We start from the raw sequence: 24,457 nt of genomic DNA, 5'->3' as shown, positions 1-24,457 counted from the left end.
TCTCATTTTCTGTTCCACCAGTACTTTTGGACTCAAAGCTTGATGGTGGTTTCCCCCCCTCTTGCTTTTTATATAATAATAGACATGGCTTTATGGCGTCTGTATTAAAAATGGGTAATTTTCCTTATGGTCCCTGTCTTCCTGCTGGGTTGATAATGTTTTGATGTATTTTTCTTGTGCTCTGATGAGAGGTCTGCTGCTGCTGCTCTGACATATTCATTTGGATGAATAATTATAACGTGCACAATGTCAAGCTGAAGATGGTAGGGTTTTGTGCATCGTGTCAAGCCTAGTAGCCAGTGCAGGTGTCTCACAGCAGGATCAGCAGCAGCCAGAGAATTCTGGTGCAGAAGAGACATTTTAAAATAGTCAGAAATCGGTACCAAGGGCAAGGTTGATGCCATTGTTCCAGTTGCCATATATACAGAGCTTTCCAGTGACAAGTCCCAGCACAACTACTTACTTCAGTTACTGACTTTCTTTTGTCTAATTAGCAAAATTCATTTGCTGTCTATTTCATTTTTTAAAATGTCCAATTACTGCAGGTATTTATTCATGGGTTAAGGCACTGCTTTTTCCTTTGAATTTTTAGTCAAATTAGTTCTACTAAAATACATAATACTGGATTTTCTAAAGAAGTATGGAGGATTTCTACCTTTGATGACTAAGTCTTCAGTAAAATTATTGAATATTAAATCAATAATATGTACAACATGTCTGACAGCTGGAGAGGTTTAATTGAAATCTGATACTAATTTTTTGGTCAGTGTCTAAACCAGGAGGAATACTGGAGAAAGTGTTCCAGCTTAAGTAAATGACAAAAAGAAATACTTTCCCAAGCAAATGTGAAAAAAGAATAAATTAATAGCAATCTTGAGGGTTATCTAATCCATATTCTTGCTGTGCCGGACCTGTTTAGTACAGTATGTCTTTTTCTTTTTTTTTTATTTAGTGTTCCAACCAATGTAGTAAATAATCCCTATCTAGAAAGTCTTTTGCACCATTATTTAGTTTAAAAGAATATTTCCACATAAGCTCCTGCCCGTGGACTTTTAGCTTCAGTTATGTGGCTTGGTATCCAAAAGAAGCATTGCAAATCATGGAAGCATTTACCGATTAATGGATTGTGAAGCACAAATGCTATTTAAGATGTTCTAATGAATATGAATAATGAATATGTTGGTGATAGCAAGTATATCTCCCAACATTGATTTTTAATGTAAGCTTAGATGAAAAAGCTGTTTTTTTAAAGGTAGACTTTTCAATATTATACTTTTTTAAAACAGTCATTTATCTAGTAATATGCTAATCAGTTTGGAAGCAAGATGTGATAGACTGGTTTCTACATAGTTGGAGATTTTCCTGGTATAAATTTTAAATAAAGAGTTTTTTTAAAAACCCACAAAATTATCATAAAGGAAATTGTTTGCTTATAAAATGCTGATGGAAACTGAGGCAATAAACCTTTGACCATGCTGGGAACTGCAATTGCAGCATCTCTGAAGGGCACCAAATTTGAAAGATAGTGGTGGTGGACAAGAGCTGAACAAATAGAAATCATGCAAGAGTGTGAATTTGTTAGTTTGTCTTGTCTTGTCTCAGACAGAAATTGCTATAAATCCTAATTATTTTGATGGCCCTTTGGGTGCATTTTACAGCTCCATTATAACTTTTGAAATGTGAGCACACGTTGAAGAAATTTTAAAAGTCCAAGTAAATTGATTGACCATCTCCTACCTGTTTTTTGGTTACTTACCCCATCCATTCTGACAGAGGAGGGGCATGGTCCAACTTCCATCTGTTATGGGGTATCAGCTGACAATGTCCAGGCTCTTTTCAGCAGGGGTATCTGCACTGTATCATTCTTCTGGAGATTAGATTGGTGATGTCTGGTTTCCAGAAGGCCTTACAGACTTGACTCCATGCTCAACCCTGGAGCCCTAAATGTGTGCCCAACATGTGATTCAAGTAAGCAGCGATATACATGATGTTAAAACTTCATCTATTCATACATCCATGTTGGCAAATTATATGTGAATTTTTACCAGATTCAAAGTGCTAAAATTTTATGACATGATTTTCTAGTTTTTTTAGTATAAAGAAAGAATAAGCAATATTGATGTATTAAATCTGCAATAAGATAAATCAGTGATGTGCAACATGTCTCCTGAGCCACATATGCCATCCTCAGCATATTGAAGTGATAATTATTATTCATCGAATCTTGCCCGATTCTTGGCAATTCTATGGGCCACGTCTCTCCACATCTTCTGCTCTTGTACAACTTCATTGAGATTCTCTATGTTCTGGATAGTGTCAGCTTTGATGTGTCCAGGCATCATGTTTTTTGATGGCCTGGTTTACTTTTACAGCTAACTCTCCCAAATATAATTGCTCTCTCCACTGAATTCCCATGCATGACAGGGCCACTGTAAGTAAGATGCAATTTCATGATTTTGCCTTCTAGTGACATGTTTGATGTTTTGCTCTCATACTGGAATAATGCCAATATTGAACTTTGATGGCAAAATTTTACTGTGTTTCTTCCCTCAACCCCCATAATAGAGGATATTAATGTTAGTGTGGGATCCTTACGAGCAACAACTCCTATCCTGTGGTGGCTGCTGTAGCTTTGTTTAATGCCAGTTATAATTTAATGCCAGTTATTTCTCTTGAGAGATAATGGTGAGGGAGAAGAGGAAATGAAGTTGTTTTTTTTTTTTTAAGTGACCAGCAGGACATCGATTTCAGCTTTTCATATTTTTTTCAGGTTTTTAGGAACCAAAGTCCTTTACCATTCATAAAAACTAAATTTCAAAAATGGCAACTTCAAACTATTTTTTAAGATTTAAAGATAGTTTGTTTTCCAGAAGCTCTTGCTCTTATTCTAATCATCTTTGCATTTATAGAAAAAAAAATCTTCCTGCCAAATTTACCTTTTGAATTCTTGTAATGTTCCACTTGTAATCCAATTGGATTTTTTTGGTTTTTTTGCAGCATTCTTTAAAGATTGCCAGGTCCCACGTTCCATAAAATAAGAATTGGATGTTGAGAAAACAGTTAAGGTTGCTTCAGATTTCTGCTCTTGGATTACATTTTGCTTTTTTTTTTGTCCTGTATATTCATGTCTGATTCTCAGAGACTGCCTGGACAAGCCACCACATGTTTTCTTCACAAAGTTTTTCAGAAGTGGTTTGCCTTTGCTTTTTTTCGTAAGGCTAAGAGATAGTCACTGGCCCAAGGTCACCCAGTATGCTTTTGCCCAAGGCAGGATTAGAGCTCACCTTTCCCAGTTTCTAGCCTGATGCCTTAACCACCTGTTTCTCAAATTTGCTTATCACTGAGTTTAATATACAGGTGAACATTCTATTCCTGTTACCAATATGCCCATAGCACTTTGGGGGGAAATTTTAAAAGGTGAATATAGGATCCTGCATGCTTTGAAATTATTGGAGAAATTTTTTTTGGACTGCATGCAGATACACTAAATGGAGCAGAACATCCTGAAGTAGAAAAAGAACAGAAAAGTTTGTTATCCTACTCTAGCAATCTACTCCATTTTTCGAAGAATTCATGAAATGTCTATACCTTTTCTAGAATTAACCTCCAAATTTTGTGGATTTTCCTCTTGCTGTGTCTTATTTTAAAATACAATGTGTTCAATAGAGTTTCACTTGCGCTACTGTTTTAGAGAAAGCATATAGTTATTTTCATATTAGTTTGAGTGGGAGGGGCATTGTATATCAAAGCTTATTCACTGCCTTGAGATAAAGTTAGGGGGCAACTATAAATATGCTAAGTAAATAACACTATCTTAAAAATCATGAGGCAGCAGATTGGCTATTTCATTATTGAATCTCTTGCTATGGAACACTTGTAAATTATTTAAAGGGAATATGTACAGAAATGATCTAATTGAAGTGTAAAATTAGGAATAAATTCTTTATAATTTGCATGACAAAGTAGTGCAAATGTTTTTAACATAGAGATTCAGATATGCATATGGAAAGGCAACTACAACATCAATGAAACATGCAAATAAGATCAGATGAGCAGATCACTCTAAGATTTTGCTACCTTTCAAGGAACATCACTGAAAAATTGCAATTAGTATTAAAATTAATTGGATTTCAAAATTCTAATCCCTTGGTGTCTCTTTATTTTTACTAAAATTCCTTTGAATTCCCTAAAGAAAAAGATAAAAATGACTATTAAAAGGATTTGTCTGTATATGAGGTAGGAAAATGTAAAAAATCAAAATGGAAAGCAACTGTTGCAAGTACCAGAAAATTATGCTATTAATTTAAGTGTCATCAGAGCACAAAAGATCACATTCCAAGACAGTGTGAAAATTATTAAAATACTGGAAATAATAGTACTTAAGATGAAGATATTATGCTGTAAGATCTGGTTAAGTGACTGACACTATTATATCACTTCAGGTATTATAAAAGTAACAAAATGCTTTTAAAGATAATAAGCGTTACATTCTGAGATTGGCAGTATTCACACTTTTCTGCTTAAGTGCTTCCTCACTTTAATATAATTTAATAACAGCAGGGAGAATAAATCCAACATGTTCTTTCTGAAGCTCTGTCCTTCCTTTTAAAAATATTTTTCAAGTGTGTAAAATCCTAAAAACTCACCTGAGCAATTTTTAAACCATCCACAACTTATTTTTTGACATTTTAAAGAAAATGGATGAAAAGATCCATGTTTGTATATTCCTCATAAAAGTATAATTTTTACTTTGCTTATTAAACACATTCCACTGGTAAAACACTGGGCTTCTTTTTGCTGTAACTGTGGGGAGAGGTGAGGGGAGTAGTTTGGTGTTCTCTGTTTCGGAGATGTGCATGCTATACAATGTCCCTTGTTAATCCTGGATTTCAGAATCTGTTCATTTAGAAATGTTAGATTTAATGAGGAAAAATTAGAAAAAATAGGCCCCAATTATTGTTAGAAGACAGTTTTATATAGAGACATACTGCATTTGCAGTACATTTTTAGTTGTTTTAGCATTTCGAATTACTTGGAATTTTGCACGTGAATAATTTTCAGATGCTTTGCAAAAATAAAGCTGCAAGTTACTTCCTTATTAATTCACAAGGATTTTTCATCAAATACAAAAGAACCTTACTTGTTACATGATTGCACTCTGAATAGTTTTTAAGTTTGAATGTAAAAAAGTAGAAATACTTTAAAAGAGGTTTAAAAAGTAAATGTTTTAAAAAAGGATTGAAAGATTAATTGTAGTATACATATATGATTATACATGTATGCATTATGTATAATTGTAATACATGTGTTTTATAATTGTGTGCTAGATTTTGAAAAGTTGAAACAGTTAATAAACAGTAGTTCTGTATTGCTTTGTTAAAGGCCACTTATAATATTTCTTACAATTTCCTTCTATACTAGAGTTCCTTACTGAGCATTCACAGTCAGTTCTTGGCAACATTAGAATCACTGAAGGAGTTTTGGGATATTCTAGATGAAATTGATGAGAAGACCTGGGTCCTTGAGCCAGAGAAACCCACAAGGAGCTCCACAAGGCGAAGGATTGCAATTGGTAAAAATAAAAATGATAACTGCATAGGAACTTTAGTGGTTAGGAGAGATAAACAAAACTTTTTAAAAAATCATGTTTCTACAAAAGGAGCTTTTTTCTTCTGTTACACATAACATTTCAAAATTTAGATTGTGACTTTACTAAGGAAGAAACCTCTCATTGTCCCTGGTATTATGTTTTGTGTTTAGTTATAACAGTAATAGTAATAACAACTTTTTACAGAGCTTCTCAAACTGTAGGTCATAACTTCCAGCTGGTTTATATCCCACTTTTTGGGTGTGTGTATATATATATTCTTTAAAAAGAAAAGGTTATAGAAGAAAAGTAGTCATCCTATTAAACTACTGCCCACTCCTGCATTGTTTGGACATGTTTTATCCTCTAGTCCACTGAAACTAAGCTATGACTACTTTTTTCAGCAAACTTTTCATTTTGGAAGACAGACAGACACAAACACACACACATACACCATACTTGCTACTTTTTATATCACCTTTTAAAGCACAGAAGGAAAGGTTTTATAATATAATACCAGCACATGTAATTTTTGTGAATACTTGAACTAACTATATTTAATTACTGTATTTTTATAGAAATACATGCATTTCAAATGTACTGAAATATGTCTAGTTGATCTAATTGATAAATGACTTCAAATAATCAATATTAAGAAATAAGGAGGAAGTAGGTAGAAAAGTCAAGTCATTCTGGACTTGTTACATACTAAGATACTAAAATCTAGTCACTTTCACATACAGATTTAGAAGTAGATAAGTATTTTGAATTCAAAGGTTGAATTTTAATTCTTGTAGTTTTGGAAAACTGCACAACAATTGTACAATTAAGCATAATGCCTTTAAAAAATAGAGTGAGTAGCTATATTCTTCAATATGTATCTATCTATTTCAGGAAGCAACATTTCCCTTAATATAGAGGTAGATCCCAGACACCCCACCATGCTTCCTGAGTGTTACTTTCTTGGAGCTGACCATGGTAGGATGCTTTCTGTTTCTCTTTTTTTTCTATTTGTATTTCTTTTTCTATAATATTTTATGCTAGTATAAATAAATCTTCACGTATGGTAAACTGAATATATTTGTTTCAGGCAAGCAATACAGAATAACAACACATTTTTTATAAAACTATATATTTTTCAAAAAAATCATTAAACATTCAATATATAAAGCAATTTATATTTTTGTATGCATTTAACTGCAAAATAGCAGACATGTCATGTGCAGAACATGTTGTATAAAGTGTTATATATCATTTCCTATGCCACAGTAATAGCGGAACTACAGGATAACATTGGGAATATAATTATGACTGGAGGGAGGTGGATGGCTCCCTATCACTATGCTTAATTTCTATGTCCAAGTCCTTTGATGATTTTTTAAAATTTTATTCACAAAGTTACAATACAAAATCCAAGCAAAAGGAAAAAATATGCAAGAACAAAGCAAAACTATAGAAGACAAGGAAAAATGTGCATAAAAAACACAAACATATATTGTCGTCATCCCCCCAGTTGAATAGTGATAAATATATTTCAGCAATAATAATCTCTTCCTCCCTCCCTGGCAAAGCAGTCCCACAATGTTACGAACTTCAACACCTCTGTTTACCCTACAATCATCTCTGATCCATCTAGCATCAAATATCCTTGATTAATTCTTAATGATAAAGCTTTTCCTTAAAAGTTTTAATTAGCATCTTTCCCAACAATTGCATCTCATTCCCCAAAGTCATAAATCTCTGTTTTAAATATTTCCACAGCATTTGTGTCAGGGGTACTTTTTTTTTTCAAAAGGCAACCGGACTGTTTTTTCCATGAGGAAGAAGAAAACATTTCACTTCTTATCCAAGAGAATTGTCTTCTTCCTCAAGGAAAAAAAACAGTCCAGTTGCCTTTTGAAGAAAAAAGCACCTTTGAGACAATTATGACCTGGATAATTGAGAATCTCCACAGATACTCCATAGCATTTATTGTTCAAAGACCCTTCCTACAAGCTGAAATCTCTTCAATTGTTTTCTAATTGAATATAATAAGTTTATTCCTCAAACTCCATTAATCTTCTTAAGAAAGTCCAATCCATCACTCATCAATTCTGCCATCTCTAGGTCTTTTGAGTTCATGCCTTTCTCTAACCAGCCTGCAATTTTCAAACCAGGCTCCTTTCCCTTCAAATCTACCAGCAACAAATGAGATTCTAATCCATCTGATTGTAAGTCGGGTTTAACTGATATTGCTTCTATCTGAGTGCCATTGGGTTGAATTAAAAGTGTTGTTGATTTATCAAACCTTTTTTCCAAGTTTTCAAGTAGAGCTTGTAAGTTGGAAAGCTTTTTTTTTTTCAAAGGCTTCCTACAGGGCTTATCATTAAATTGATCTGGCTCTCACCTTTTTTTTATATTTTTTTAAAGACATTGTAAGGAATATATGATACGTAATTTTCAAAATCCTTATTAAAGTGTGTGTTCAAGTCAAAGCCATAATCCTTCCAAATATTCTGAACTACTTTTTTCTCCTACTTCTAAATATGTTACTAGGGCCTGCATCAAAAATGGGCAGAATATAGGCCACTCAGGATCTGCTACTTGTTTAGATCATTAAATGATTTATATGACCCAGGAAGGCACGTAACATATTTTTAAGCAAGAAGTGATTCTTGGCATCATTTAATGCAGATTAATTATGTCATAAATGTTGAGAGGTCTGTGAATGCATTCTTGATTTCTAAATTAGCACATTAGTGAACCACAAGAATCTTAATTTTTTAAAGCACACACATGTATAGGAATAAAAGTAAGCTATACAAAACAGTTCTCTCAATCTTTATCCACAAAATTGTTTTTCTCAAGGGACAGTTCTTATGATTCTAATAGGGCCATTTTTCCTTTTTGCCCCTTGCTCCCATTGTAGACTTGAGCTCTGTTTTAATGCAGGGATATTTGTCTTTTCCTGTCTATTATCATTAGACAGATCAAAAGCAAATTGATTATTCAGTTCTTGTGTGAAGGCAGCAATAAGTGCACAGAATTGAGAAGGCTAAATTACCTAGATGTTTTATCAAGATCAGAGGTGCTTCTTTAGTGGGATTGTGCAAACTTCAGTGGGATGATTTGATCAAATAATTCCTCTAAAATATACCCTTGAAAAAGGTGACAATTTCCAGTTCATTTGGAGAAGTCACTTGGCTTCAAGCAAAATAGCCATTCAAATCTGATTGGTTTAGTGAAACTCTGGGACAAGTTGTACGAATTTGGGAGTTTCCAAATTAATTTGGAAAAAGCCACTTAAATTCATGCAGAAATGTTCTGAAGCTATCTAATTTTCTTTGAGACGGAGATAAAATTCATAATGATATTATAAATAAAGTTGGAAGCATTCCTTTAGAAATTTGCTCAAATTATTTTTAGTCAAATATGTAAATTGAGAAATTCTAGAGCTACATTATCAAGTATGTCAAATATGCATATCTCTTTATATAAATTTTCATTATTTTTGTTGATGAGTTCAGCTCCAAATAATTCTGAAAAATATCATATCTAATGTAAGCAGCAGCAAACCCCTGAAAATGAAGACAATTTATTCAAACCAACTCTCATACTCACATGTACAACATTGTGTAGATATACTGAAAAAATGGAATATTGAAGATACGTTACATACATGATGCATATGCATTAAAATTACATAGTGGTGCAGTTTTTTGGTTTGAATTTGAGAACACATGCCGGACATTCCTTCCACTGCAAATGTCATTATTATCTTAATTATTTAATTTATAACTTCTCTTATAAAGTCAGCTGCTTTGTGACTCAATATGAGAAAAGTTGTGTAGGAATGAAAAAAAGACATTCTTGACCATGAATCCATGATCTGCAAAATTAAGCAGCCAACTATGAACTATAGAACCACCATTCCTTCATGGATTAGATATTCTGAAAAATAATGTTTTCTTGTGAAAAATGTAAACTTACGCATAATTTGTTTTCAGTGGTAAATCCGTTGAAAATCAAGCTGAATAGCAATGTACATATGTGGTAAGTATATCTGCTTGTAAATATGTTTGGTTCGTAATTTAATTAACATAAATATAATACTATTTCCTCCTTTTTTAGGAACCCGGAAAATAGTTTATTAAAAAATTTAAAAGAGATTTTAGAAATTGATTTTCCATCTCGAGAAGCTCTAGAAAAAACTGTAAGTCATCTCATACTTTGGATGCTCATCATGCTTGAATACTACATATTTGGAAATAAAACAACTATTTTTCAAAGAGACTGTAGATTATTTAAAAATATCTACTTATACATGGGGGACTGTTCTCCCTCTATTCCTTAAAGGAGATTTTGTGTATATGTGTGGTGTTTTTTATATTTTTTGCATTAAATGTATTACATTTAACATTAATTCTGATACCTATCTATCTATCTATCTATCTATCTATCTATCTATCTATCTATCTATGGTGTTTGGTATCAGAATTAATGTTGAATGTAATACATTTAATACAAAAAAAATCTGTTTCAAGTGAGAATGTACACTAAACTCAGAGAAAGAAGTTCACATTCTTCCATCCATGTACCTGTCCATTTTATTCTTTCCTATTTTGGAAAATTCTGAGAATAAGTTAAATAAATATGGTCTATTTATGTTGGCTAGCTGTGCAGGAAGGCCTTTGGACTCTAAAAATCCATAAACCTCTAACAGTAAAGTGCATCTTAATTATTGGAGATCTCCTATTCAGATTTATTTTTTGTATTTGCTTATAGTGAATGACAATAATAATAAAAAATCGGGCAAGATATGGTTTCTTCCTTGCCCGTAGAATGTCGGGTTTGTAAATGCTCTGACTAGGTATAATTTTTGAATATCTCAGTATCATTTTATGATGTTGTTTATTCATGAAGAATTTGTAATATCTTGCACATATTATATGTGACACTCTGCAATAACACATTGGTAGGTCACCGTAATTTGAGAGCTTTCATATCACCTAATGCCCTTTCCTATAAAAAGATGTATACATCAAGATCAGTTGAGAAAGGAATTGCTTGAGTTTAATCAAAGCTCCATTTGAATCTTTATATGCTATGATTTCCTATCTTCAGTCTACTAATAGAAAATCTGTAGTAGAATATCATAAAGGCAATATTTGTCCATGTATCCTGCCTTGGGTCTTATTGTTTTTATTCTGTGAGTGATAAAACGTAAAACTATAAGCTGATTGAAAGATCTTAGTTAATTAAAGAAGAATACAAAAAGTTAAATTTGCATGCAAATAAAACACTGGATGGGAAAAAAGATGGCCTCTGGTGATGCATATATATCTACTATCTTAGAAAAAAACACTGTCTCATCTAAAATGGTGGCTACCACATACAAGTTTTATAAATACTGATTAAAACATTTAAACTTGCTTTAAAAGACACAATTAATTAGAAACAGTAATGTGTATTTTAACCAATTAAGTTTAAGACTAGTTCTTCATTGTAGCTCTGTGATTATTTCTCATGGGATAAGACAAGAGCCCAATCAGAACAATCTAGAACTTAATAGGATTTCCTGGTAGGAGCTCCATCCCATGTGAGACATGCACAATAAGGCATGCTTTCTTTAATCCCTTTAGTTTTATTTTCCACCAACATAGTAATAGCGCATTCACTTTTAGAAATAATTATTGATTCTTTTAGAAATTTTCCTTCTTTCACTTTGTTCTATTTCAAAACAATTATATATCTTTATTTCATGTGTGAGGGATTGTGGGATATAGGTCCATTCAGATATGACCTTGAAGGTTCCATTTTATACAAATGTTCCCCCAATGGATACAACCTAGACTCTTGCAAGCACTGCCAGGTATTTACAAAATGAACTCTGTGGTGGTTCAGATCAGATTAAAAAATGGATTTGGAATACATGTAGAAAAAATATACAATACAATACAATAGCAGAGTTGGAAGGGACCTTGGAGGTCTTCTAGTCCAACTCCCTGCCTAGGCAGGAAACCCTATACCATTTCAGACAAATGGCTATCCAACATCATCTTAAAGACTTCCAATGTTGGGGCATTCACAACTTGTGGAGGCAAGCTTTTCCACTGATTGTTCTAACACTCAGGAAATTTCTCCTCAGTTCTAAATTGCTTCTCTCGATTAGTTTCCATCCATTGCTTCCTGTTCTACACTCAGGTGCCTTGGAGAATAGTTTGACTCGCTCTTCTTTGTGGCAACCCCTGAGATATTGGAACACTGCTATCATGTCTTTTCATTAAACTAGACATACCCAGTTCCTGCAACTGTTCTTCATATTTTAGTCTCCAGTCCCATAATCATCTTTGTTGCTCTTCTCTGCACTCTTTCTAGAGTCTTCACATCTTTTCTACATGGTGGCGACCAAAACTGAATGCAGTATTCCAAGTATGGCCTTACCAAGGCATTATAAAGTGGCATTAACACTTCATGTGATCTTGATTCTATCCGTTTATGTGGCCTAGAACTGTGTTGGCTTTTTTGGCAGCTGCTGCACACTGCTCATATTGGCTGGCTGGCTCATATTTAAATGGTTGTCCACTAGGACTCCAAGATCCCTCTCTTTACTACTATTGAGCAAGGTACCATCTATGCTGTACCTGTGCATTTCGTTTTTCTTGACTAAATGTAGAACTTTACTCTTTTCACCATTGAATTTCATTTTATTAGTGCCCAATGTTCAAGTTTGTCAAGGTCCTTCTGTATCTTTAGTCTATCTTCTGGAGTCTTGGTGCCATCTGCAAATTTGATGAGTTCCCCATTTATTCTCTCATCCAAATCATTGATGAAGATGTTGAAGAGTACTGGGCCTAAAACAGAGCGTTGGGGTACTCCACTGCATACTTCCCTCCATGTAGATGCAGTTCCATTGAGGACTACACGTTGAGTGTGATTGGTCAGCTAGTTACGAATCCATCTGGTGGTAATGCTGTTTAACCCACATTCTTCTATTTTATCTAGTAGTAGGTATCAAATGCCTTACTGAAGTCCAAGTAAATTATATCGTAAATTATTCCTCTGGTGCACTACTTTTTTCACATTATATGAGGCTGCAGCTCCTTAAAGGATCTGTGTTTTTAGGGTTATTTGTTCACTATGGCAGCCTACCCCTTTGATTCTGGGAAAAGGGGTAACTGCTTTAAAAATTGCAGACAGCTCTTGTTCACATCCCTAAACTCTGAAGCATCCTTTTGGAATCAGATGAGATATAGCACAAAATGGCACAATAGTTTATCTCATATATAATCCATTTTAGGGAACAAATTCCTTACCATGTTTCAGAAATTTCTCTTTTGAATATGTACCTTCAATCTTTGTCAACTCTTAATGACCTTATAGATTTTCTCCCTAATAATTTGTCTCCAACCTAGTTATTCAGATCGTCCAATGGTGCATTCATTGCCTCTGTAACTATCTGCCTTGCTGCTGGACAACCTTTTTTCTTTTCTTCTATCTTTCCTAGCTTTTGAGCCTTTCCCAGAAAGGTCCCTAAAGCTTAGTCACAATCAAGTTTAAGATCCCTTTCTTTGCTGGTATTCCCAATACACTGCTATAGGAATTGCCAATAATAAGCATTAGGAAAATTGCTCAGTAAGTTACTCAACTGCTTAGAAATACCCTCCCCTGTGGCCTCCAAACACAATAAAAAGTCTCTTAATTAACCTACAACATTCCTGCATACTTGCAGACCAGTGGTGGGTTCCTAACTGGTTTACTACTGGTTCGCTGAGAGAGGGTGTTTTGTGCACGCGCAAAAAGTTTGTATTATAAGTAACCAGTTTGCCTCATAAAATCTCATATAACTTAAAGTTATATTGTACAATATTATACAAAATTAATAAAATTAATGTCAAAGTACATGATTTTTAAAGAAAATATTAATATTTATTGCAACTTGACATAATTGATGAACTTTAGAAATGCTGTTGAGCCATCATGTAATTTGGGTTGTTTTAGTGTGTTGTATAACTTCTGCTCTTTGTGTTTTTCATAAATCCTGGATGAACTTTGCTTCGGGTGCAGTGCATATACTAAACCCAGCCACCTCACTAATACAGTTCTATTATATTTTTAAGGACTTCTCTATGGATTGTGGTATTTGCTATGCTTATCGTCTAGATGGGGCTATTCCAGACCAGGTCTGTGATGACTCTCATTGTGGTCAAACTTTTCATCAAGTTTGTTTATATGAGGTATGATTATCAAAATCATTCAATATTGTCTTGTGTTCTAGGCATTTAACTCAATGCAGTAGCTGTACTAATTTAAAACTAATGGGAATCTAATTGCTTAGTAGAGAATAAGTAGATTTTTACAACAATAATATATACTGATATAGAATATTACTGCTTACTGTTATGCATCATTGTTTGCTATTAATTAATTTTATTAATTTTAAGTAATAATTATTGCAAATTCTACTTTTAGATGAGTCTTACGGTTACATTTGTTTTAAAAATAATTCTAAGTATAACCATACTAACATAATTGTCTCTTAAACAAATCAACTTCACTCCCAAAGATGTGTGTGTGCGCGCGCGTGTGTATGTGAGAGACACAGACACATATGGATCAAAATGTACTCTTGAGTTAAAGCCTTGAACAGGAGAGATGCTTATCTTGTTTGCAACATTTTCATAGCTATCATCTATCTTCAAATGCAGCAAATAACACCTTATTTTACTCTCCAGTGGTTACGTGGGCTCCCTTCAAGTCGACAAAGTTTCAATGTCATATTTGGTGAATGTCCATATTGTAGTAAGGTAAGCAAAGATGAATAAAACTGCTTCCAAATAAAATTGAAAATAATACAATTGTAATTCATGGGAAACTTCATTATAGGCTTGTAGTGCATCTCAGTGTACAAAGCACTAAACTTGGAAGTTTGGGGAATGGTATATATTTCAAATGTTTAAAATCTGATGGTGTTTGTAAAATACTGGAAAATATTGTAAGCAGCTTTATATCTTAATCTGTACATAAGATAACTTTGCTTTTGAAACAAATTTATTCCAGCAAATCACACTGAAAATATCTACTAAGAAAATCTGAATACAAATGGATAACTGCATTTCCTGAGCACTTACTGGAGAAAGCATCAAAGGAAATAGAGAGATAGCATTATTAAGAAGACAAGGACAACAATGGCCACAATATACTGAAACAGTTTTCCATGCAATCCAATCTGAGGGGACCAGCATGTGTAAGAGCTAGTTAGACTTTGAACATGTTCTGGTCGATGGACTGCTGAATATGTGATTCCATTTTCTCTACAATTTTCTTCAAAATTCTGGAAAGAACTGCAGGAATCTGTCCAGGGCAATGATTTTACATAGTCCTGAAAAAGAAGGCAAAAACATTACTAGTGGCAATTTGTCCAAGAGCAAATTTTCAGTACTTTGTTGCTAGAGAGGTTGTATTTTACCCTTTGTTCTTCCCTTATATTACCAAAGCTAACTAAAAATAGTAACTACATCATTGATTTTCTTTAAAAAAAAATAAAGTGGAATGATCAAAAAGATGTATGTGAAGAGTCTTTTTTTAAGTATGTTTTGCTGCCAACTGTGGCTAGGGGTTACAGATATTCCACTTCAACAAGACTGAAATTTGTCTGAAGCAAGCAGTTTGTGAATAATCATATACTAGAAAACTAACATGTCAACTTTTATAAAGTGTGGAGAATATTTGTTCTTAGTGGCTTGTTAGCCCTGGTAACATCTATTTGGAGCATTAGGCATATTATTTGTTTGATAGTAATTTCTAGCAATACTTTCATATTTATTGAAAGTATGTATTTCAGGACAAATACATTATTTCCATTTATCATCTGTACTTCATGTTCTTCAAGAAAAAAGTAAAAAATGGAAAAAAACAAGGTTTTAACAAACAATTTAATGCAACATAACAAACTCACCACTGAAGCTTGAGTAAACTTATTCAATCTAACGAGAACTGGCTTATCTTGTATTTGGCTACTTTTCATTTGTGCAGTGGCTTTTTTAAGATTAAAAAATTCCTTGTTCTCTAGTTGGCTTTCTTGTCCTTTAACTTGCTTCAGTGTCGGCATCAGCAAATGAGCCTATTAAATGTACAGATTAAGCCATCCTGAGTGCAATCCATGAAATGATACAGTACTGCTGCAGCCTTCATCCACCAAATTAGTTTTATGTTAAAAAAAACTTGAGTGAGACCTAACATGAAATAGATCATGCACAATACTAGAAAAAACATTGCTAACATTAATGCAACCATGCAAGGAATAGACACATTTTATGAAATTAGCAGCTATTTAAGATTATTGCAATTTGCTTTCCTAAGGCAGCATTACTTGAAATACTTTCAGTATTTTTTTAGAGAATTTGAGATGACTGTTAGTAACCTTTAGAAGAAAGGTTTAGTGAAACCAAGTTTGTCGATAAATAACATACTGTATTTTAATGTCAGTGTCACAAATGAAAAAATACTAACTAAAAGATTTTTCTAAGCTTTTAAATGTAATCTATATATCTATAATATGTTGATAGGCTTGGTTTCCTTATGCCTCTTCCTTTAAAATTCCCTATTATATTAAAGCTGTTGGTTTACATGTATCAGGAGACTGTTTAAATTGAAATCCGAACAGCTGCAAAATGCATTTGTGCTGTGCAACCTAGAAAAGAGCAGTAACAGCAAAAAGAATTAGAAAGGTTAGCAAATTATACCAATGTTTAGATGGAGTAAGAATTATAAAGTAGGATTTATTGGCAATGCACTAAGACCATCAAATAAAATGCACTGGATGAAGCACACACTTAAATGTGTATCTCCAATTCCAGTATTCCACTCAAGAGGCAAGAGTTGTGAATTATTTGCAGAGAATGGGCAAAAATTTGTCATCTCCAATTCTTTAAATCTATTTTTACAAAATAAATTTAATTTTTTTGTTCCAAATACCGGGGGAAATGTTTTAATTGGGCAATGAGTATGTATCTTTTTTATGCTAATCTTTTTAACGAAAAGATATTCTAAGCCACAGATCTTAAAATTATCTAAGTAGGTATCAATTCCCATATTTATCAGCACACAGATACAAACCTAATTTTAATGTAACTGTTTGGTGGATATCCAGAATCTGAGTTTTGCCAAAATTGAACGACTTAAGACAATAATTCACTGCTATCGGTAAAGATGTTTTTCTTTCATATAAGTGTTTCTAGGCTAGAAAAATCCCATTCCTCATTTAGCAAACATTCAGCTTTGAAGCAACCCTATGTCTTATTTGTTTAATTAAAGATTTACTGTATTATGACAAACACCAGACATATATAACAAACTAAAGGAATAATCACTTTTTATAAACTCTTGCCAATATTATTAAATCTCTGCTTCTGCTTTCTTCCATCTTTTTTTGTACGTTATGAACAGGACAAAATGAATTATATCGTATTTGCTACCATATATGACATACCAAGCTGCACATATGAAAGTATTAAAATAAAGTAAAATACACCTGGTACAAAATTTTTGTCTTATATAAGTTATTCAATGCTACAATACTTTAATATGGAAGTTTATGTGTCCTACTTCTATCCCAAATCTGAATTGCAGATCTCATTTTTTCTATTTGAACAGATCTGAAGCAATTGCATTGGTAAAAACTGACTAAGAATAGATCCCACTATCAAATTTGGAATTAGTGGAAGCTTTCTTTAAAAATAGACTTGTTTTTAGCAATACATAGTAACAAGCTGTGACAACTGACATTTTTTTGTCATGAGGTTTATATGTACTTGCTAACAGCAAACCCAATGTCCCATTTTAATATCAAGATTTGCTTGATGCCAATACTGTAACCTAAGACAGGCTTTAATCTATCCCACAGAAAATTTCCCACTTTTAGATTAATCATTGCTTAACACAATTCTGTAACCCATTCCTATATTGAAATCATAGGAATTACAACTGGGATAAGTGGTGCTGTTAATTTCTTTTCTACATCCCCTTCCTTACCTTTAGTTTTACTGCCTTCCTTATACCAGCACAGAATATATATTGCACCTCACACACCACTATAATATTTTATTAATATAATTGTTGTTGCAAATAATTGCAACAGATGAGGTTAAGTTTGTTTCTCTGAAACCCCTTTCCCACACCACTGCAATCTTGCATGGCAAAAGCACAATTGAAGCAAAATACAGCTTTAAAAGCAGGTGTATTGTGACATACAAACAAGCAGCTCAAAGGAAAAAAAATGTGTCACATGCCCAAGATGTCTGCAGACCACAGTCTCTGGCTAGAATTCCACTCCTTGTTCCCAGCCAAGTCCACCACTAATTTATTTTTATTATTCATTAATCAAGTTTCTACAATGCCAATTTCACTATTTCTCTTAGGAATTGATAGATTTTTCCTGTACTTTGTCTGTATGTGTGTATATAAACACACACACATGTACATGCATGCATGCATGCATGCATGCATACATACATACATACATACATACATACATACACATTCCCACTACAATCTATATCACAAGACAATATTTGCAGGCTGTGTCCTCTTATTGTAAGAAGCTATTGTAAAACAATGAAGATCACTTAATGGTGTTAAACTATCTTCTGATATTTAAAATAAGTATAAGCAATTTAGTCTACATTTTCTCCCAAGTCCTAGACATGAGAAAACTGATAAGTCTTGTGAATCTTTGGACGTCTTGTTCTGGCATTTTATAACTTTTAGATTTCAAAAGCTTGAAAAGCTTGAAGAAGAATGAGGAGGCAAGAGGCTGAATCTGAGAATGCAAGTCAGCTTCATTTTACAAGGAGCTCCTATAAATCTTTAGACATTGTTTCAGAGGATTATGATCCAAGAGGAGCTTTTAAAGTAGAATTATTAAGAATAGTAAGGATATTGCTATAGCTTTAATAGAATCAGTGATTGTAACTTAGATCTGTGTTTACAGATGAAAGAAGAAGTAAACTTATCAAAAAGCAGATTTCTTAATTAAAAATGTGCATATTTCAATTAACTTTAGAAAATTGCACCAATCACAGATACAAAAAGAAGCTGCTCCAATTAATTTAGATTAAATGGCAACCATAGCAGCAAGGAAATAGCTTTTTGCTTTGTGGAAAAAGTGATGAAAAAAAATACCAAAGTCTATAAAACTCTGGGGAAAAAAGTCTTGGCAATTACCAAGATCAAAATCCAGTGGCTTTTTATTAAACATGAACTTTTGTTCTGCTTTTCTGCACAACGTAAATAGTGTTGACAATTGGGTTTCCAAACGCACTTGCTACAATAAAATGTAATTGTATCATGAGAGAAAGGTGACAATCGGAAGATCATGAAAAAATTACATATTCTCAGTGGTAGTTAATTAGCCATGCAAAAGCCCCTCAAACAGAGATTCTCTTCTATTAGGAATGATTACTATGCAGACCTACCAATGTCAATACCAGAGTTATTCAAATACTTCTTTTGCTAGTAATTGAAGGTTGTAAAGCTTTGGTGCCAAGGTTTGGCTTCCAAAGAGCTAATTTATGACTAGGCTGCTATTTTATGTCTTCAGTTGCAACAGCTACAAAATTCAGCAAATCAAAACCATCTGTGCATTAAGATCTGGATCACCATTTATCTTACAGCCGATCAGTCACTTTAGTTTGCATCCCACATTTTTGATTAATATATTATTGTGACAGTCCAAAGTTCACTAGGGATATTAAAACTGAATGACGTCTTGACCTTGCCTTAATGAATACTCATCAACAAAGATTTCAGACTTATCCATATGGCAAGAGACAACCTTGTCATGTTTTTAATTGGGGTTGGGAAATTCTGTTAATCATATTAATCCAAGATTAATAATAAAGATTTGTTATTACTGTTACTACTACTGCTGCTACTATTACTGCAAGTTTCCAATAACCCACAAATAAGGAGCACTATGGTATCACAGTTCATTTATATTGAGACACATATCGTAATCTAAGTATAAAGCTTTTGGAAGGCAAGAATGAAAATATGGCCAAAAAATAAAATCTCAAGGTTGGTGCTAATGATAGAGAAAATGAAATAGCTGGAGCAATAAAAAGTAACTGCTTTAAATATGGTCTGTGGAATGTTGCGGGCATTCATGATGATTCACAAATATCACAGAACACAAACTATATTAGGCAGAAAGAAAATGAAATTAAACATATCTGCTCCAAGGAAGACTATCCTCCAACTTGAGTGTGATATTCTGTTTGAAACCTATCCAAGAAAATGTCGAAGTTTAATAATGTACTAGATTATCTAATCTGAAGGTTTAGCACTTTAACACTGAACATTGCTTGTTCCACACCTTAAATCAGAAACTTATGCTCAAAAATGTAGCATAATCTACTTTACAGTTTACTTAGATGCCAGAGAGTCCTTTTTTTACTCCCAAGTGACTGGATTGACCATCCTAATCTGTCCCTAGTAATAATATGAAGCTCTTCCAAGGTGAAACTCCTGTAAAGCAAGCTTAATACTGAACAGCTTCATGGAAATATTGATGCAGTCCCTCTGAAAACAGGATTGCTTACTCCCGCCTTCTGGAATCGTTCTCTCCCTCCTCCCCACAGTCTAGTCTATTGATATTTCAAGGAGATCTTCAATCTATGTACTAACCTGGTCCAACTCTGTAGCTTTTCAGTCAGGTTCTATTAGCTGCTAAGGACATATCGGATCTCCTTGATACTCCCCTCTATTGTTTTTTTCTTTCTTCCATTTCCCTCAAAAGTTATCACATTTTCAATTCAGCAATTAAAAGGAATAATTTGAAAAAGACATCTCATATACTCCTACAAGTTTAATTTCCCCAAATATTAAATTTGATTTAAAGTTAACTAATCCTTACAAGATGTATTATTAACTCTTATTTATTTAGACTTTATTGACCTTTATTGTTTCATTACTTACTTTCCTGTGGTGAATTGTGCATTCATTTAGAGAGGTTTGAACAGAGGGTAAATCCAGTGTCTCCATGTAACAAATTCCTTTTTGTTCCAGGCCATTCAAAAGGATTTTCCTCAATATTTCATATTGGGGTTTTTCATCATATGTTAAATTGGATACATTTTTTAAAAATCTGGCTATTTCACCTGGAAAAAACACAACAGACCAGTTAATGCACACAAGTAATCTAATTTTAATCACAAATGTTTACTAGATTAAGGTATGTACCTCTCTAGTCTCTCATTCTACTTTCAACATTGTCTAATCAAGTGCCTTGGTGACAACTATAGATTTTTCCACTGTTATCAAATGCACATATTTTATCAGGCATTTTCACAGAATTCAAAGAAATAATGCAAAGTTTATATTGCTTTTCATGTCACTATGACCACTGGTTACATCATGGCCCACTTAGGTTCATTCTACTGACCAATTAAACAGATTTGCATTAGCTTAATGTAGTACTTGACAGTTTGGAATGAGTAGCTGAAAAAGTTGATGTTTCTACAAGACTACAAATAAATACAAACACCAGTTTATTTCATGACATGTAACATGAAGATATTGAAATATGGATGAAGTACAAACTCGGAGCATAAGGCTAGTAATACTGAATTCCAGATTTTATTCTAGAAGAATACATCTGAAAAGAAAAAAGATGAGGTAGATATAGAAAACTCAAATGCATAACTTTAAAGTAAAAATGAGTATGTATGAGCAAACCCTTTACTTAGTATCAACCTAGTTGAGAAGAATTGGACAGAATCTCATTGTTCATCAAAATAAAAGAAAATAAACATTCACAATTTGCAGTCAATATTTGATCCAAGGTACAAGTCATGCTATTTCTGTCTTCTTATAACTTGCCTTATGATCTCTTGACTTCCCTGCATTTTTTAGTATTAACATTCAAAAATGCAATTGATGTGGCTGCTATTACATCTGTAGTATGTTCTTTCCCAGCTTAAGAACAAGTTCCAAAAGTGGATTATAAATAAACTATTATGTTCTTGTGAGCCACTCAGATTATATATCAAGTCTTTTCAAACAACTCACAAAAATATTAGGTTTATTTGAATATTACATTAAAAAAGAGATATTTTATGTAGAGTGGAAGCAGTAATCTTCCCATAAAATGGCAAAATGTGCATTCCACATCTAATAAAGGGGATATCCAGAACAATTGTCTTCATACAGTTATTCATTGAACAAAGAGAAGCTAAATATAAAGCCTAATGAGACCCAAAAGCAGAAATAAGGTCTCAGCCAACGGCATCACCCAACCAATCTTCCTGGGCTAAAAAGGTTATTTCGACTCGGTCCTACTTACTGCTCGGAGAGAAGACTACCAGAGAATTTTAGGCTTATTGGAAGTTTTTTAAAAAATTCTAAAAGAAGGTAATGAGAAATTTCATCAATACTTTTGTCAAAAAACCCTGCCTAGTAATCAAAACTGGGCTCAATCTGAAGACATCTTAATCCTTTTATTTCATAAGATGTGTTAGCAAATCAAATGGAAATGGGTTTGTCAGCAAAAGTAACTTAGAAGGAAATAAAAACAGGGAACTCCAGTGTAAGAAACTTGTCAAAATTTTTTAAAAATGTAAGGTTTATAAGCAGAAACCTTGTTATAATGTGTACCATAACTTAGATAATATTATTAAGCCCAAAACTGTGATGCATCAAACAAGCTACTAGTTTTAAAAAATCCTTTATAAAAACAAGAGAATGGAGTATAAACTCAGAAAGCATGCAAGGAAGTAATATGGGTTACAACAAACAACACAACATCATAATTATGGGCCAATTTGGGCTAAAAGCATTAATGATTACAATTATAGAAATACCCTCTAATGAAGTTATAAACGGTTGGGTAGTAAAGGAGACAAGGACATGAAAAAATTATCAAGACACTGCAGAGAAATTAAATGCATTATCCTGGAAATGTATGACAATATTCATATTTGAATTAATACACATAGAAACTCTGAAATAGTGACATAAATAGTTCCTTGAAATTCAGTTGGCAGGACCAGGTGGTATTCAGTCACAGAGAAGTCAAAATGTATGAACGCTGATCTCTTAACAGTATTACATGTCCTTAAATCAACCTCTATTAGAAAAAGTCCTGGAGAAAAATTCATCTTTAATCTGGGGAAAGTATCATAGTTAATGGTTTTAGGGACCAATGTAAGAAGTGATAGGCTGCTTAGTTTAATAGTTGTTTCAAGTGAACTATTAGAAACATTAGCAAAACTTTTCAAGCCAATAGGACAAACCCTGCTGAAGAATAATTGTTTTTATAGAAACAATTCCATTAGGCTCCAGTTCTTCTAAAAGTGTCAACAAGTCTCTTCTAAAGGAGACTGCAATGGACATTGTTTACTTGAATTACCAAGTACTGATGCCACTGCTGTTCATAAGCTGGAGGTGGTTAATTTTGCTGATTACACCAAATAATTCAAGCTACTTAAAACAGATTTCTCAAGGGTTTCCAGCAAGGGAAATTGGCATTAAAATAGCATATGTACTCATAGTGATTTATTTAACATTTTAAAACTGCATTAAATAAAGTTTTCCTAATAAATAACTGAAAGGAAGTAGAAATGTCTTGGTAAATGTTATTCACTATACAATGATGGGGACAAAAAAACAACAACCCCCCACCCATTATCACATGTAGGTTAATAGGATTTTAGCCAGGTGATTTGAAGCTGACTTTGTGATTGTGATGAAGGCTCAGTATCAATACTGAACGAGTTTTTATCTCCTACGAAGAAAGGCAAATTCCATGTTGGCAACAATTAGGAAATATAAAAATGCTCTTAAATAACATATATATTTTGCAGAATCATTCTTTCCAAATAAGCTTTAAATGTCTTTAACAAAATAATTTAGGTTTTGCCAAACTGAACATAATATATATAATTACTACATTTTAACATCTTGTGTGAACATTTTGTCTCAGAATCATAGAGCAAGTTAAATTGAACAAACAGAAGCAGGATAGCAACCTAGCAGCAACACCGTTCTTTAATAAGACAAAAATATGGTATTCAGTATCCACTTGTTTCTAACTTCCTTTCAAAACCATAATCAGCTTACCTATTGTGGGGTTTGGTTATTTTACAAAAAAAAAAAAAAAAAACACCTATTAGCTATCTATTCCTTTATCTCTCACTGAAAAAAACATCTCTGTGGCATGTCTATAAAGCACATATCACTCTTTTCGTTTAGAAAAACACCAAAACAACTTGAATTGAGGTGACCATTTTATCAAGGATAGTTCACTTTTATGAAAGGTGTAAGACACTATTTTCATTCACGGTAGCTCTAGAAAGGGGGTGTCAAATTCACATGTGGCCCTCCTGAGATCTGTTTTCGCTGGCAGAGCACTCGGGCCACCACAGGTTCCCCTGACTAGAGTGATGTCGAAGGGGCCACGCCCATCCTGGCCACAACCACCCCGTCCCCCGAGGTCAAACACAACCCAAACACAACCCATCAATGGAATTGAGTATGACACCCCTGCTCTAGAAGACATTGCAATATGCTGTGCCCAGCTGAAGGCAGAAGCAGGAAATTAAGGGGAAAAGATTTTGACCAGGTCCATAGCTTTATAAGCTTGGAGGAAACAGAAGCATATCCTTTTCCCCTCTACCACTGTGAAGGTGCACCTTTCAGCATTTTCAAGCCAAGTTTGAAATAGAAATATTGGCCATTTGGAGTCATAAACTAGGCAAATTGAGTGGCCATCCTCAAGGGAGAAATATAATAATGCTCACATGTGTTTACACTTACCACAGTTTTCTCCTGCAGCAGCCCACCTTGTTACTGAATCAGGCAGTTCATCAAGAAGCCTAGAACCATAAGAATGAG

The 24,457-nt window shown here is 33.5% G+C and overlaps 2 protein-coding genes across 4 annotated transcripts in view; one reads left to right on the top strand and one right to left on the bottom strand.

Moving 5' to 3' along the window:
• The window catches only part of FANCL (FA complementation group L), a 38,253-nt gene extending 23,536 nt beyond the window's left edge, over positions 1-14,717 (top strand). The window contains exons 8-14 of the mRNA XM_032216884.1: positions 5,422-5,572; positions 6,482-6,565; positions 9,574-9,619; positions 9,698-9,779; positions 13,687-13,803; positions 14,302-14,373; positions 14,627-14,717. Coding sequence (XP_032072775.1) covers positions 5,422-5,572; positions 6,482-6,565; positions 9,574-9,619; positions 9,698-9,779; positions 13,687-13,803; positions 14,302-14,373; positions 14,627-14,662 — 588 coding nt within the window. The 3' untranslated portion in view covers positions 14,663-14,717. The remainder of the gene's footprint in view (positions 1-5,421; positions 5,573-6,481; positions 6,566-9,573; positions 9,620-9,697; positions 9,780-13,686; positions 13,804-14,301; positions 14,374-14,626) is intronic.
• The window catches only part of VRK2 (VRK serine/threonine kinase 2), a 59,240-nt gene continuing 49,474 nt past the window's right edge, over positions 14,692-24,457 (bottom strand). For 2 of the 3 annotated variants that reach the window (XM_032216881.1, XM_032216882.1), the window contains 4 exons: positions 24,380-24,438; positions 20,543-20,724; positions 15,525-15,689; positions 14,692-14,948 (listed from right to left, as the gene is read on the bottom strand). In XM_032216881.1, coding sequence (XP_032072772.1) covers positions 14,709-14,948; positions 15,525-15,689; positions 20,543-20,724; positions 24,380-24,438 — 646 coding nt within the window. In that variant the 3' untranslated portion in view covers positions 14,692-14,708. The remainder of the gene's footprint in view (positions 14,949-15,524; positions 15,690-20,542; positions 20,725-24,379; positions 24,439-24,457) is intronic. The other variant, XM_032216883.1, reaches the window with a different exon arrangement.

Source organism: Thamnophis elegans, chromosome 4, assembly GCF_009769535.1.
Source record: "Thamnophis elegans isolate rThaEle1 chromosome 4, rThaEle1.pri, whole genome shotgun sequence".
Lineage (NCBI taxonomy): Eukaryota > Metazoa > Chordata > Lepidosauria > Squamata > Colubridae > Thamnophis > Thamnophis elegans.
This window is presented reverse-complemented; position numbering and strand designations above follow the sequence as displayed.